General features: G+C 40.6%; 1 protein-coding gene across 3 annotated transcripts; it reads left to right on the top strand.

Annotated features, from left to right (window-relative positions):
* The first annotated feature begins 322 nt into the window (after positions 1-322).
* LOC118376092 (protein lifeguard 2-like) lies at positions 323-15058 on the top strand. 3 transcript variants are annotated; one of them, XR_008085317.1, is made up of 13 exons: positions 325-629; positions 1610-1730; positions 1843-1952; positions 3546-3610; positions 5049-5102; positions 5192-5242; positions 5346-5385; positions 5552-5589; positions 6081-6168; positions 6328-6423; positions 6679-6732; positions 8337-10508; positions 10553-15058. XR_008085317.1 is itself a non-coding variant. In XM_035762763.2 (12 exons), the coding sequence occupies exons 1-12, from the start codon at positions 615-617 to the stop codon at positions 8487-8489; spliced, it is 882 nt and encodes a 293-aa protein (XP_035618656.1). In that variant the 5' UTR covers positions 323-614; the 3' UTR covers positions 8490-15058. The 3 variants fall into 3 exon arrangements, 2 of the variants coding, with proteins under 2 accessions (XP_035618656.1, XP_035618655.1); XM_035762763.2 differs by having other exon boundaries at positions 323-629; positions 1846-1952; positions 8337-15058; XM_035762762.2 differs by having other exon boundaries at positions 8337-15058.
* Positions 15059-15219: the final 161 nt, after the last annotated feature.

Genomic DNA, 15219 nt, shown 5'->3' with positions numbered 1-15219 from the left:
AAGATAGACCATTTTAAACTTTGTTTTTTTTCTTGCTCTGAAAAATATGAATGCTGTTTTTATTTATAGCCTAACTGCTTCTGACAGGGATGTAGAGGGTCAACACAACTTTCAGAACATGTAATACCATCTACGTCATCCTATATATATATATATATATATATATTTTATTTTTATTTTTATACTGCAGACCAAATATTCCAGTTCTCTCTGGCCCTTTCCTCACTTGACTCACACAATGATACATCTGTACCTCCCCCTTTTTGCCAAGCGTATTGGTACAGTCCAATCTTCCCACAGCACTGCTGCTTCACCTGGATGTTGCTAGAATGTTCCTTTTTGGGTAAGGGGAGGGGGGGGGTCTGTGAGAATCCTAACTGCGTGGCTGTTGGATTAAGAAACTGCAGCATCAGAAAGGGTTTAATCTAAGAGAAGCAACAGCAGAGAGCGAGCGACCTAGTGTCAGTCCTTTTATTTTGACTGCAAGTACGACTGGGCAACAAGGATACATATAAGAGGATACAATAACAAAAGGAAAGCAGAGCTTCTTTGACTGGAGCAGAGAGATAAATAAACCATTGTAGTATCTGCTGCAGACACCAAACACAGCCATTATGACCCAGGGCAAGGTAAGGGCCTTACAGACACGTCCTACAGATCTCATTCTATGCTCATTCTGCTGCAAAAATATAGTTTCTTGGCTTCTTTCCTTTTTAATGTGTTTGGTCCAGTGTCTTCCGTTGTCATTGTGGCAGCATGTACACAGGCTGTGTGTCTCTGCCATCCTCGCATGTGCCTCTATTCAGGAGCTCATCTCATTGTGTTGCTCAGTAATGGTGCAAGGTCTGTTCCGCATCAGAGAATGAATAGAGGAAAATAAAATAACAGCTATTAACTAGATTGTATGGCGATAGAGACAAAGGTAGTCTTTAGCCTGCGTCACTACCTTCACTCCAGAGACGTACTACTCCTCTTTCTCACGTTGCTATTTCTCTCACAGCCAAGTGCTACATTTCAAATCTGAAATGTTGCTGTTATGCATTGACTGGAGGCTGATGAAATTATAGAAATATATTTAGCCTACTTAAACCAATTACTGTAAATTAGCTCATAAGACTGCTAATTGTATTTCTTTGCAGGAAATATGGAGGTACAGAGAGACAGAAGTTGGATATTCATATTCTTTGGTACATTAGCTCAGGGCCAGATAAGCCATCTGGACAGTTGTGTAATGTCTAATTTGCTGATTCTGGAACAGTCTGGGGTTCTGGAACTATGCTACAGTAGAGGGCTCATCTAAGAACTGATCACAGTCCACATCTTACAGTCAGCAATCAGAGAATCAGATAAAATTTCAAATTCACCTCAAATTGTGAATGCAAATTATTTATGTTTTCTGCTTAAAATGTGGATTGTTTTTGTTGTTAAAAAATGTACATTTTCAAAGCAAATTCGATGAACTTGGATTCACAAGATGGGGCTAATTTCAGATCAAGTATCACTTCTTAGTTGGTTAGATTGGCTCATAAGAATTCTCTTTCAATTATTAAAAAGTATTTACAGACAGCTATTATGTCCTGATTGGGGATCTTATGTTATTTACCCCCAGCTTTCAGTCGCAAACAAAGCTGCTGAAGCAGGAGAGAAGCAGTATGGCACATCAAGTGGAGAAGCAGGAGGGCCACCTGCCCCTCCCACCTATGAGGAGGCCACTGGCACAAGTGAGAAAGGTATGTTTGTGTCGCAAAAACAACTGCCGTCTCTCCACCCCTCTATCAATGAAAGCGAGAAAAATAACTGCCAATTTACTGTGTGTGTGTGTGTGTGTGTTGTTCTTGTCAGCAGGCCTCAGCGGCAGCCCCTGTTACGGTAGGGCTTGTCCTAGTGACGAGGAGATGCTAACAGAATTCAGCTGGAGTGATAAAAACATCCGGCGGATCTTTATCCGCAAGGTAGGCGATAATTAAAGCTATTCCCACCACATTACTACCAATATTACTACCACATTACTACCAATATTACTACCACATTACTACCAATATACAGAAGATAGCCCTGTTTGGTAAAAGACCAAGCCCATATTACGGAAAAAAACAGCTCAAATATGCAGAGAAAAGACAGTCCATCATTACTTTAAGACATGAAGGTCAGTCAATCCGGAAAATATCAAGAACTTTGAAAGTTCCATCATGTGCAGTCTCAAAAACCATCAAGCGCTATAATGAAGCTGGCTCTCATGAGGACCGCCACAGGAAAGGAAGACCCAGAAGTACCTCTGCTGTAGACGATATATTCATTAGAGTTAACTGCCCCTCAGATTGCAGCCCAAATAAATGTTTCACAGAATTCAGTAACAGAAACATCTCAACATCAACTGTTCAGAGGAGACTGTGTGAATCAGGCCTTCATGGTCGAAATGCTGCAGAAAGAAACCACTACTAAAGGACTTGCTTGGGCCAAGAAACACGAGCAATGGACATTAGACCGGTAAAAATCGGTCCTTTGGTCTGATGAGTCCAAATTTGAGATTTTTGGTTCCAACCGCCGTGTCTTTGCGAGACGCAGAGTAGGTGAACGGATGATCTCCGCATGTGTGGATCCCACCATGAAGCATGGAAGAGGAGGTGTGATGGTCTGGGGGTGCTTTACTGATGACAGTGTCAGTGATTTGTTTAGGATTCAACTTACACTTAATCAGCATGGCATCCACACCATTCTGCAGCGATACGCCATCCCATCTGGTTTGCGCTTAGTGGGACAATCATTTGTTTTTCAACTGCACAATGACCCAACACACCTCAAGGCTGTGTAAGGGCTATTTTAACAAGAAGGAGAGTAATGGAGTGCTGCATCAGATGACCTGGCCTCCACAATCACCTGACCACAACCCAATTGAGATGGTTTGGGATAAGTTGGACCCCAGCGTGAAGGAAAAGCAGCCAACAAGTGCTCAGCATATGTGGGAACTCCTTCTAGACTGTTGAAAAAGCATTCCATGTGAATCTGGTTGAGAGAATGCCAAGATTGTGCAAAGCTGTCATTAAGGCAAATGGTGGTTATTTTGAAGAATCTAAAATATAAAATATCTTTTGATTTGTTTAACACTTTTTTGGTTATTACATGATTCCATATGTGTTATTTAATGGTTTTGATGTCTTCACTATTATTCTACAATGTAGAAAATGGTAAAAATAAAGAAAACCCTTGAATGAGTAGGTGTATCTAAACTTTTGACTGGTACTGTCAACCTATTGACGCTTCAAGAATATAACTTATCAATGCCTCATGAGCTTATTTAATCTGTTTAACACCCCATCAGAGGCCAAAATTTAAAAAAAGCTTGTTTTACTCCAACATTTGTAAGCATTGTAAATGTGAACAACTACTATATAACCTCAAAATATGCTTAAAACTATCATTTTGATATCTTGCATGGTCAGTTCTTGCATCCATAGCTCTGTCTATGACTGTCATAGTGGTTACATTTCTCCAGACCCATCCTTTAGCTTTTACCACAGTTGTGTTTTTTTGGGGCCTCCTTTTAGGTTTACTCCATCTTGATGATCCAACTTCTTGTCACTCTTTCCATAGTGGCTCTCTTCACATTCTGGTAAGTCTTCTAATACCTCTGAATATGGATGCTACTTTTCACCCTTCAATAGTTCTATCTGGTCAGGCCTGGTCAGTCCTATACTTTGATACAGTAATGCTCCATCACTCTGTGAACCAGACATGAACCATTCAGAACACTCCATCACTCTGTGAACCAGACATGAACCATTCAGAACACTCCATCACTCTGTGAACCAGACATGAACCATTCAGAACACTCCATCACTCTGTGAACCAGACATGAACCATTCAGAACACTCCATCCCTCTGTGAACCAGACATGAACCATTCAGAACACTCCATCCCTCTGTGAACCAGACATGAACTATTCAGAACACTCCATCACTCTGTGAACCAGACATGAACCATTCAGAACACTCCATCCCTCTGTGAACCAGACATGAACCATTCAGAACACTCCATCCTCTGTGAACCAGACATGAACCATTCAGAACACTCCATGAACCAGACATGAACCATTCAGAATTCAGACATGAACCATTCAGAACACTCCATCACTCTGTGAACCAGACATGAACCATTCAGAACACTCCATCACTCTGAACCATTCAGAACCAGACATGAACCATTCAGAACACTCCATCACTCTGTGAACCAGACATGAACCATTCAGAACACTCCATCCTCTGTGAACCAGACATGAACCATTCAGAACACTCCATCACTCTGTGAACCAGACATGAACCATTCAGAACACTCCATCACTCTGTGAACCAGACATGAACCATTCAGAACACTCCATCACTCTGTGAACCAGACATGAACCATTCAGAACACTCCATCCCTCTGTGAACCAGACATGAACCATTCAGAACACTCCATCCCTCTGTGAACCAGACATGAACTATTCAGAACACTCCATCACTCTGTGAACCAGAACACATAGAACCAGACATGAACCATTCAGAACACTCCATCACTCTGTGAACCAGACATGAACCATTCAGAACACTCCATCACTCTGTGAACCAGACATTCAGAACTCCATTCAACCAACATGAACCATTCCATCCATCCCTCTGTGACCAGACCAGAACCATTCAGAACCATTCAGAACCAGACATGAACCATTCAGAACATCCATCCTCTGTGAACCAGACATGAACCATTCAGAACACTCCATCCCTCTGTGAACCAGACATGAACTATTCAGAACACTCCATCACTCTGTGAACCAGACATGAACCATTCAGAACACTCCATCCCTCTGTGAACCAGACATGAACCATTCAGAACACTCCATCACTCTGTGAACCAGACATGAACCATTCACAGGAACTAGATAGGAAGTTGCAAGTTTTGAGATGACTCATATGGAACGTTTAATAGAAAAGGAAGAAAACACATATACCAAACACTTTGAGGGAAATGGACAAACATCCCATATTTACAATTCTTTGTGCTTCCTTCATCAGTGAACCAGTGAAGTTCTACATTCAGTCCAACCCTGGATGGTACTGGGCTTCTTAGTAAGTCACAGCTTTGACCTTGCGTACATCATTACTATGTTGATTTCATTCTGAAAGTACTAACATATATGTTTTATTTCTTTACACAGTGCTGTATTCTTTGTCACATACATTACACTCGTCTGCTGTCCTGGACCAAGGTGGGTTTAACTTTTTAACGCAACTTCAGTTATTACGATAATAGAGAATGTATAATTTTAGCAGAATGTAACGACAGTACTTACTATTTTCTATTTCCGATAGGAGACAGTTTCCATGGAATCTGATCCTGCTCGCCGTCTTTGTAAGTATCATGTAGTGTTTGAAACAATAACAGTTATACACATTTATACACATTGTCTAAAGACAATACCTCACATAATTCAGACTCACGTGCTTTTCCTTTGAGTGTAACCTACAATAGGTTTTCTCAGTAATGTCTCTTTACTTTGTAATCTCTCCTGTTGCAGACCCTCTCTCTCTCCTATATGACAGGGATGCTATCCAGGTACAGTCTTTCATAGCTGTGTCTACAGTTGGTTTGCCTCTGCTGTCTTACTTCTCACTGTGTCTGTCTCGTCCACTATGCTATATGGCTAGAATGATGGCTAGAATGATGTTTTTTGCAGCCAGGTAAACTGCTCATGTAATATTAAATCCAGCTAGTCAAGGTCTTGGTGAGCTAATCAGGTATACTAAATTAGGGTTGTACTGAAAGGAATGTAGACCTCCAGGAAGAGGTTTAGGCAGCCATGCATGAAACTGTCAGTGTCAATCAGTTATGCCAAAGGTATACATGGTCTTACTAACAGGGACTTACCATATGTCAACATATCACTGTTGCACTGTTGTAGATTTGAGCTTTGCTTTGTTACTGTGTATTTACCAAAATAAGTCATTCAAATGTTATTACTGTATGATAACCATTTTAGTATGTCATTTCTTAGTAACTAAATACTTGTCAACTCATTTGTCTGACATATATTTCCCCTTTAATAGTTACTATAACACCAAGTCAGTGGTGATGTGTCTGGGTATTACTGCTATGGTCTGTCTTACGGTCACTCTCGTCAGCTTCCAAACTAAGGTCAGTCTGCCTGAACGTTCCTCCAGCGAAAAAGGAACTTCTACAATTTAAAAGAAAGATACTATGAATGACAAATTGTTATTTTGTAAGTTGATATTTTTAACTCGTGAGCAAGTTACCTTCTCTTTTCTCTCCTATCTTCTCTTCTGTCCTATTCAGTTTGACGTGACCTCATGCCAAGGCGTATTGTTTACCTTCTGCATGGTCATGATGGTGTCTGGACTGGTCTTGGCCATCGCCCTGCCCTACGGATATGTAAGATAATAATACACTTTCTTTGTAGAGCACATTGTCATACAGGAAGACTGCTGATCAAAGTGCTATACATAGTAAGAAGTTAAACTACCCTAATCAGAACCTATATAATGAATTAGATGAATAAATTAATGCAGATGGAGACTAACATGAGGAACTAGACAGAGGTCTCTACCAAGCCTAAAGCTGGGTCAGATCTAATTGAATGTGTTGGATATGATATTTCATAGATATAATATATGTCATGTGCTGCAGGTGCCCTGGGTGCATGGTGTCTATGGTGTCTTGGGAGCGTTACTGTTTACCATGGTAAGTGTAAAACCGATATAGTCTGATTTACTACACAGTCTATCAATGACAACTATCAAAGAGAGATGTACAGTCGTGGCCAAACATTTTGAGAATGACACAAATATTAATTTTCACAAAGTCTGCTGCCTCAGTTTGTATGATGGCAATTTGCATATACTCCAGAATGTTATGAAGAGTGATCATCTGAATTGCAATTAATTGCAAAGTCCCTCTTTGCCATGCAAATGATATGAATCACCCAAAAACATTTCCACTGTATTTCAGCCCTGCCACAAAAGGATCAGCTGACATCATGTCAGTGATTTTCTCGTTAACACAGGTGTGAGTGTTGATGAGGATAAGGCTGGAGATCACTCTGTCATGCTGATTGAGTTTGAATAACAGACGGGAAGCTTCAAAAGGAGGGTGGTGCTTGGAATCATTGTTCTTCCTCTGTCAACCATGGTTACCTGCGAGCTGTCATCATTGCTTTGCACAAAAAGTGTTTCACAGGCAAGGATATTGCTGCCAGTAGGATTGCATCTAAATCAACCATTTATCGGATCATCAAGAACTTCAAGGAGAGGACCGTCTCCTAAAGTTAATTCAGCTGCAGGATCGGGGCACCACCAGTACTGAGCTTGCTCAGGAATGGCAGCAGGCAGGTGTGAGTGCATCTGCACGCACACTCAGGCGAAGACTTTTGGAGGATGGCCTGGTGTCAAGAAGGGCAGCAAAGAAGACACTTTTCTCCAGAAAAAACATCCGGGACAGACTGATATTCTGCAAAAAGGTACAGGGATTGGACTGCTGAGGACTGGGGTAAAGTCATTTTCTCTGATGAATCCCCTTTCCGATTGTTTGGGGCATCCGGAAAAAAGCTTGTCCGGAGAAGACAAGGTGGGCGCAACCATCAGTCCTGTGTCATGCCAACAGTAAAGCATCCAGAGACCATTCATGTGTGGGGTTGCTTCTCAACCAAGGGAGTGGGCTCACTCACAATTTTGCCTAAGAACACAGCCATGAATAAAGATGGTACCAACACATCCTCTGAGAGCAACTTCTCCCAACCATCCAGGAACAGTTTGGTGATGAACAATGCCTTTTCCAGCATGATGGAGCACCTTGCCATAAGGCAAAATTGATAACTAAATGGCGTGGGGAACAAAACATTGATATTTTGGGTTCATGGCCAGGAAACTTCTCAGGCCTTAATCCCATTGAGAACTTGAGGTCAGTCCTCAAGAGGTGGGTGGACAAACAAAATCCCACAAATTCTGACAAACTCCAAGCATTGATTATGCAAGAATGGGCTGCCATCAGTCGGGATGTGGTCCAGAAGTTAATTTGACAACATTCCAGGGCGGATTGCAGAGGTCTTGAAATAGAAGGGTCAACACTGCAAATATTGACTCTTTGCATCAACTTCATGTAATTGTCAATAAAAGCCTTTGACACTTATGAAATGCTTGTAATTATACTTCAGTATTCCATAGTAACATCTGACAAAATTATCTAAAGACACTGAAGAAGCAAACTTTGTGGAAATTAGTATTTATTTCATTCTCAAAACATTTGGCCACGACTGTACTAACGCTTCAATTGTTTGCTTCTCTGTTTAGTTTTTGGCGTTTGACACACAGCTACTGATGGGGAACAAGCGCTACACAATAAGTCCAGAGGAATACGTCTTTGCCACTCTCAACATCTACCTAGATATTATCTACATCTTCTCCTTCTTCCTGTCCCTGTTTGGAACAGAGAGAACAAACTGATTCCACATCCAGGCCAGCATCGCAGATCACCATCTACACAGGATCCGTATTCATAGTCTCAAACTGCATTTACACATGTAGCCAGATTCAGATAATTTTTTCACTAATTGCTATTTGACCAATCAGATCAGCTCAAAAAAATGTCTGATGTGAAAAGATCAGATGTGATTGGTCAAAATACCAATTAGTGGAGAAAGGTCTGAATTGGGCTGCAGCCTCAGAGTAGTAGTGTTGATCAAGGATTTGCCATTTAGATCATCAAATCAAATGTATTTATATTGCCCTTCTTACATCAGCTGATATCTCAAAGTGCTGTACAGAAACACAGCCTAAAACCCCAAACAGCTAGCAATGCAGGTGTAGAAGCACGGTGGCTAGGAAAAACTCCCTAGAAAGGCCAAAACCTAGGAAGAAACCTAGAGAGGAACCAGGCTATGAGGGGTGGCCAGTCCTCTTTTGGCTGTGCAGGGTGAAGATAACAGAACATGGCCAAGATGTTCTATTGTTCATAAATTACCAGCATGGTCAAATAATAATAATCACAGTAGTTGTCGAGGGTGCAACAAGTCAGCACCTCAGGAGTAAATGTCAGTTGGCTTTTCATAGCCGATCATTAAGAGTATCTCTACCGCTCCTGCTGTCTAGAGAGTTGAAAACAGCAGGTCTGGGACAGGTAGCACGTCCGGGGAACAGGTCAGGGTTCCATAGCCGCAGGCAGAACAGTTGAAACTGGAGCAGCAGCACGGCCAGTTAAACTGGGGACAGCAAGGAGTCATCATGCCAGGTAGTCCTGAGGCATGGTCCTAGGGCTCAGGTCCTCAGAGAGAGAGAAAGAAAGAGAGAATTAGAGAGAGCATACTCAAATTCACACAGGACACCAGATAAGACAGGAGAAGTATTCCAGATATAACAGACTGACCCTAGCCCCCGACACATAAACTACTGCAGCATAAATACTGGAAGCTGAGACAGGAGGGGTCAGGAGACACTGTGGCCCCATCTGATGATACCCCCGGACAGGGCAAAACAGGCAGGATATAACCCCATCCACTTCCCCAAAGCACAGCCCCCACACCACTAGAGGGATATCTTCAACCACCATCCTGAGACAAGGCTGAGTATAGCCCACAAAGTATCATAGTATTATATACAGGGGGATCTGATCCTAGATCAGCACTATCAGCTATAAATGCAGGCTCTGATCTCACCATCATTATGTACTGTACAAAACCCATTGATCCTTGATCCACCACCTCCTCCCACATGCCCCCTCTAGCATGATATGGACCTATACTACTGTATCCAGTATTGAGTTTTTAGCCTGTCTATTAAGCTGTTGATCTCAGCACTAATGTACAGCAGTTTTCATCCATAGGGCCACAGATCTATAGATTTACATTGCTCGCAGTAGACAGATGTGAAAGAAAAAATAACATGCAAAAATACTGAGTCTAAAATCTATAACTGACCGTAGGTGTTTGTGTCATGCAGATGTGATGTAATTGTTTTCTCCTATCTTTTAACAACAACAGTCATCTATGACACTGCTCTAAAGGGGATCCCCTCTTATCACTCCTGAACACATGAATATCAGTTATGAAAATCAAATTCAACAATAGCAATACTGTTTTCATTTCGACTTTTGCTTTAAAAAGCAGCTCAAACAAAACATGTAAAATTAAATATAGCCATTGAAATCTACCATGCAAATATACTGTGCATTATAGGGAAATAATGCACACTCTAGAATGCCCTTCAAGCCAATCGGAAAGGAGACTTTTCACCACCATTTTACTGAATCAGGGTATATTTAAATGTATATTTAAATGTAGTTGGCGAATAAAGGTGATTCTCTAATACTAATGGTTTGAGCGTTCTCTGGCACTCCAGGATGGAATTCCGTTTGAGTCTTTGCATGTCAAAAAAGATACACGTCAAAGGTGTCAAATAATACTATTGCATTGGTGCTAGCTAGGTACCAAGCTAAAGCTAGCTAGGTACCAAGCTAAAGCTAGCTAGGTACCAAGCTAAAGCTAGCTAGGTACCAAGCTAAAGCTAGCTAGCTACCCCAGAAGTTGCTAATAACAGCTGTATCAAAGATATTTGCAAACATTTTTGATTCTAATCTAATTTCAAATGCTCACACAGACGTTTTTCCATTCGGTCGAACAAATAATGACTTATTACCAACGCAGTATTGTACAGATTTGACAGTGATCGTAATGGTGGCGCTTGGCTTGCACGTGCAAATTCAGCACACACAACATTCCATAATGGAATTGTGTTATTTGAAGTGTCAAATTAAAAGCTTATTTGACCATGTATATTTTTTGACACATAAAGACCCAAATGGCGTTCCATACTCCAGAGTGAATTTACAAACGCACCCTACATCAGTGTTATTACATTTACATTTAACCTTTATTTAACTAAGCAAGTTAGTTAAGAACAAATTCTTATCTACAATGACGGCATACCCTGGCCAAACCCAGACAACGCTGAGCCAATTGTGCGCCGCCCTATGGGACTCCCAATCATGGCCAGATGTGATACAGCTTGGATACTGGTACTCAAAGCTCTTTACATAGTGGAGAGGAACCAGAGACTGTCGTGACACCTCTTACACTGAGATGCAGTGCCTTAGACCACTGCGCCACTTGGGAGCACATTGAGTACAGATGTAGGATCTTAATTTGATCACTCTGTTGCAGGAGAACTTTCCGGCAATGCAGAAAATGTCAAACTTGTAGTGTGTTTAAGTTTTAAAATGTATTTGGGAGTTTGTCATTTGAAAATTAATGTCCATTAATTATAATCCTCATCATAATTCACATTTCCTGTTGCTGTATGATTATTTTACTGCTGCAGCAAACTGGCACCTGTGCACAGTATGTCTGTGGTTTGTTGTTTTTCTAATGCCTGTCCTCCGATCTGTCAGCTCTTAGCCTACTGGTTTAAATCTCAAACGAACATAAGATCCAGAGTATGCAGGCAATTGAATCCAATTCTGAATAAATGTGCATGTGGGCTAATTGCTTGGCTTTCCATGACTGCTTTAAATCAAGTTGCACTTAAACTGGAGATGCAATCCTGTCTATATGATGAGCCATAGTCCAATGATGTCCGTAGGGGTTTCACCACTCAACCCTGGTTGGCTGCTATGAAGTTCTAATTTATTTACAGATGGTCTAAACCAATGACTTCATACCCATTCTTTGCTGAGCATGTTTTGGGGGTCAATCTGGACAACTTTTATTCAGGGTTGTGGTAAATGTATTTGCTCCAGATGTTATATGTTCATGACTGAACTTGGTGGTTGTTACTGTTTTTATAGAGACCGAAATATGTTATATTTTGTAAAATCATTTATTTAAATGATTGTAAAAGTTCATCGTTTTGAATATTGTAACTAAAAATAGTTAATCATGCTTGCAACATGTCTGAGTGCCTTGCGAAAGTATTCGGCCCCCTTGAACTTTGCGACCTTTTGCCACATTTCAGGCTTCAAACATAAAGATATAAAACTGTATTTTTTGTGAAGAATCAACAACAAGTGGGACACAATCATGAAGTGGAACGACATTTATTGGATATTTCAAACTTTTTTAACAAATCAAAAACTGAAAAATTGGGCGTGCAAAATTATTCAGCCCCCTTAAGTTAATACTTTGTAGCGCCACCTTTTGCTGCGATTACAGCTGTAAGTCGCTTGGGGTATGTCTCTATCAGTTTTGCACATCGAGAATCTGATTTTTTTTCCCATTCCTCCTTGCAAAACAGCTCGAGCTCAGTGAGGTTGGATGGAGAGCATTTGTGAACAGCAGTTTTCAGTTCTTTCCACAGATTCTCGATTGGATTCAGGTCTGGACTTTGACTTGGCCATTCTAACACCTGGATATGTTTATTTTTGAACCATTCCATTGTAGATTTTGCTTTATGTTTTGGATCATTGTCTTGTTGGAAGACAAATCTCCGTCCCAGTCTCAGGTCTTTTGAAGACTCCATCAGGTTTTCTTCCAGAATGGTCCTGTATTTGGCTCCATCCATCTTCCCATCAATTTTAACCATCTTCCCTGTCCCTGCTGAAGAAAAGCAGGCCCAAACCATGATGCTGCCACAACCATGTTTGACAGTGGGGATGGTGTGTTCAGGGTGTTGTTTTTACGCCAAACATAACATTTTGCATTGTTGCCAAAAAGTTCAATTTTGGTTTCATCTGACCAGAGCACCCTCTTCCACATGTTTGGTGTGTCTCCCAGGTGGCTTGTGGCAAACTTTAAACGACACTTTTTATCTTTAAGAAATGGCTTTCTTCTTGCCACTCTTCCATAAAGGCCAGATTTGTGCAATATACGACTGATTGTTGTCCTATGGACAGAGTCTCCCACCTCAGCTGTAGATCTCTGCAGTTCATCCAGAGTGATCATGGGCCTCTTGGCTGCATCTCTGATCAGTCTTCTCCTTGTATGAGCTGAAAGTTTAGAGGGACGGCCAGGTCTTGGTAGATTTGCAGTGGTCTGATACTCCTTCCATTTCAATATTATCGCTTGCACAGTGCTCCTTGGGATGTTTAAAGCTTGGGAAATCTTTTTGTATCCAAATCCGGCTTTAAACTTCTTCACAACAGTATCTCGGACCTGCCTGGTGTGTTCCTTGTTCTTCATGATGCTCTCTGCGCTTCTAACGGACCTCTGAGACTATCACAGTGCAGGTGCATTTATACGGAGACTTGATTACACACAGGTGGATTGTATTTATCATCATTAGTCATTTAGGTCAACATTGGATCATTCAGAGATCCTCACTGAACTTCTGGAGAGAGTTTGCTGCACTGAAAGTAAAGGGGCTGAATAATTTTGCATGCCCAATTTTTCAGTTTTTGATTTGTTAAAGTTTGAAATATCCAATAAATGTCATTCCACTTCATGATTGTGTTCCACTTGTTGTTGATTCTTCACAAAAAAATACAGTTTTATATCTTTATGTTTGAAGCCTGAAATGTGGCAAAAGGTCGCAAAGTTCAAGGGGGCCGAATACTTTCGCAAGGTACTGTACATGACAAAAATAATAGCATATTGTATTCGACCTGGAAAAATAGGAAACATACAGTACCAGTCAAAAATGTGGACACACCTACTCATTCAAGGGTTTTTCTTTATTTTTTAATATTTTCTACACTGTAGAATAATTGTGAAGACATCAACTCTGAAATAACACATATGGAATCATGTAGTAACCAAGAAAGTGTTCAACAAATAAAAATATATTTTAGATTCTTCAAAGTAGCCACCCTTTGCCTTGCACACTCTTGGCATTAACTCAACCAGCTTCACCTGGAATGATTTTTCAACATTATAGAAGGAGTTCCCACATGTGCTGAGCACTTGTTGGCTGCTTTTCCTCCACTATGCGGTCCAACTTATTCCAAACCATAATATATAATAATAATATATGCCATTTAGCAGACGCTTTTATCCAAAGCGACTTACAGTCATGTGTGCATACATTCTACGTATGGGTGGTCCCGGGAATCGAACCCACTACCCTGGCGTTACAAGTGCCATGCTCTACCAACTGAGCTCCATCTCAATTGGGTTGAGGTCGGGTGATTGTGGAGGCCAGGTCATCTGATGCAGTACTCCATCACCCTCCTTGTTAAAATATGCCTTACACAGCCTGGAGCTGTGTTGGGTCATTGTCCTGTTGAAATACAAATGATATACTCCCTAAGGGTAAACCCGATGGGATTGTGTATCGATGCAGAATGGTTGGTTTTGCAGCAATTCGACCATGAAGGCCTGATTCACGCAGTCTCCTCTGAACAGTTGATGTTGAGATGTGTCTGTTGAACTCTGTGAAGCATTTATTTGGGCTGCAATCTGAGGTGCAGTTAACTTTTACCAAATAGGGCTATCTTCTGTATACCACCCCTACCTTGTCACAACACAACTGATTGGCTCAAACGCATTAAGAAGGAAAGAAATTCCACAAATTAACTTATTACAAGGCACACCTGTTAATTGAAATGTATGTCAGGTGACTACCTCATGAAGCTGGTTGAGAGAATGCCAAGAGTGTGCAAAGCTGTCATCAAGGTGAAGGGTGGCTACTTTGAATAATTTCAAATATAACATATATTTTGATTTGTTTAACACTTTTTTTGGTTACTACATGATTCCATATATGTTACTTCATAGTTTTGATGTCTTCACTATTATTCTACAATATAGAATAGTAAAACATTAAGAAAAACCCTGGAATTAGTAGGTGTGTCCAAACTTTTGACAGGTACTGTATTTGCTTACATAACACCCTGAATGGTTCATATGTGTATGAAATTTGTGGCCTTGGAATAGTTTTATCTGAACAAATTGTAATGAATTTGCAGGTGTAAATATGCGCCTCTTGGCTAAGTGCATTGCGTGTTATTCCATATGAATATGTTAGAATTATTATTATTTATTTTTACAATTCTTGCTGTACATAATACATATGTATTTATTAGAACGGGAATGTGAATGTTTTTTGCATTTACCTCTAAAATAAAATTTAAAAAATGGACTCACCAATCTTAATTTTTTTTTTGTATCTCAGACTAAATAGAATACAACAGAAAAATCCGTGTAGACTATAATATGCGTTTCGAAATCTGTGAACATCAAAGTAGCGCCAGAAAAAAAGCACTCCAATCAGCCAATCACGTTTCAGAATACTTTGATCTACTCGAGAT

This window comes from Oncorhynchus keta, chromosome 28 (genome assembly GCF_023373465.1).
Source record: "Oncorhynchus keta strain PuntledgeMale-10-30-2019 chromosome 28, Oket_V2, whole genome shotgun sequence".
NCBI lineage: Eukaryota > Metazoa > Chordata > Actinopteri > Salmoniformes > Salmonidae > Oncorhynchus > Oncorhynchus keta.
This window is presented reverse-complemented; position numbering and strand designations above follow the sequence as displayed.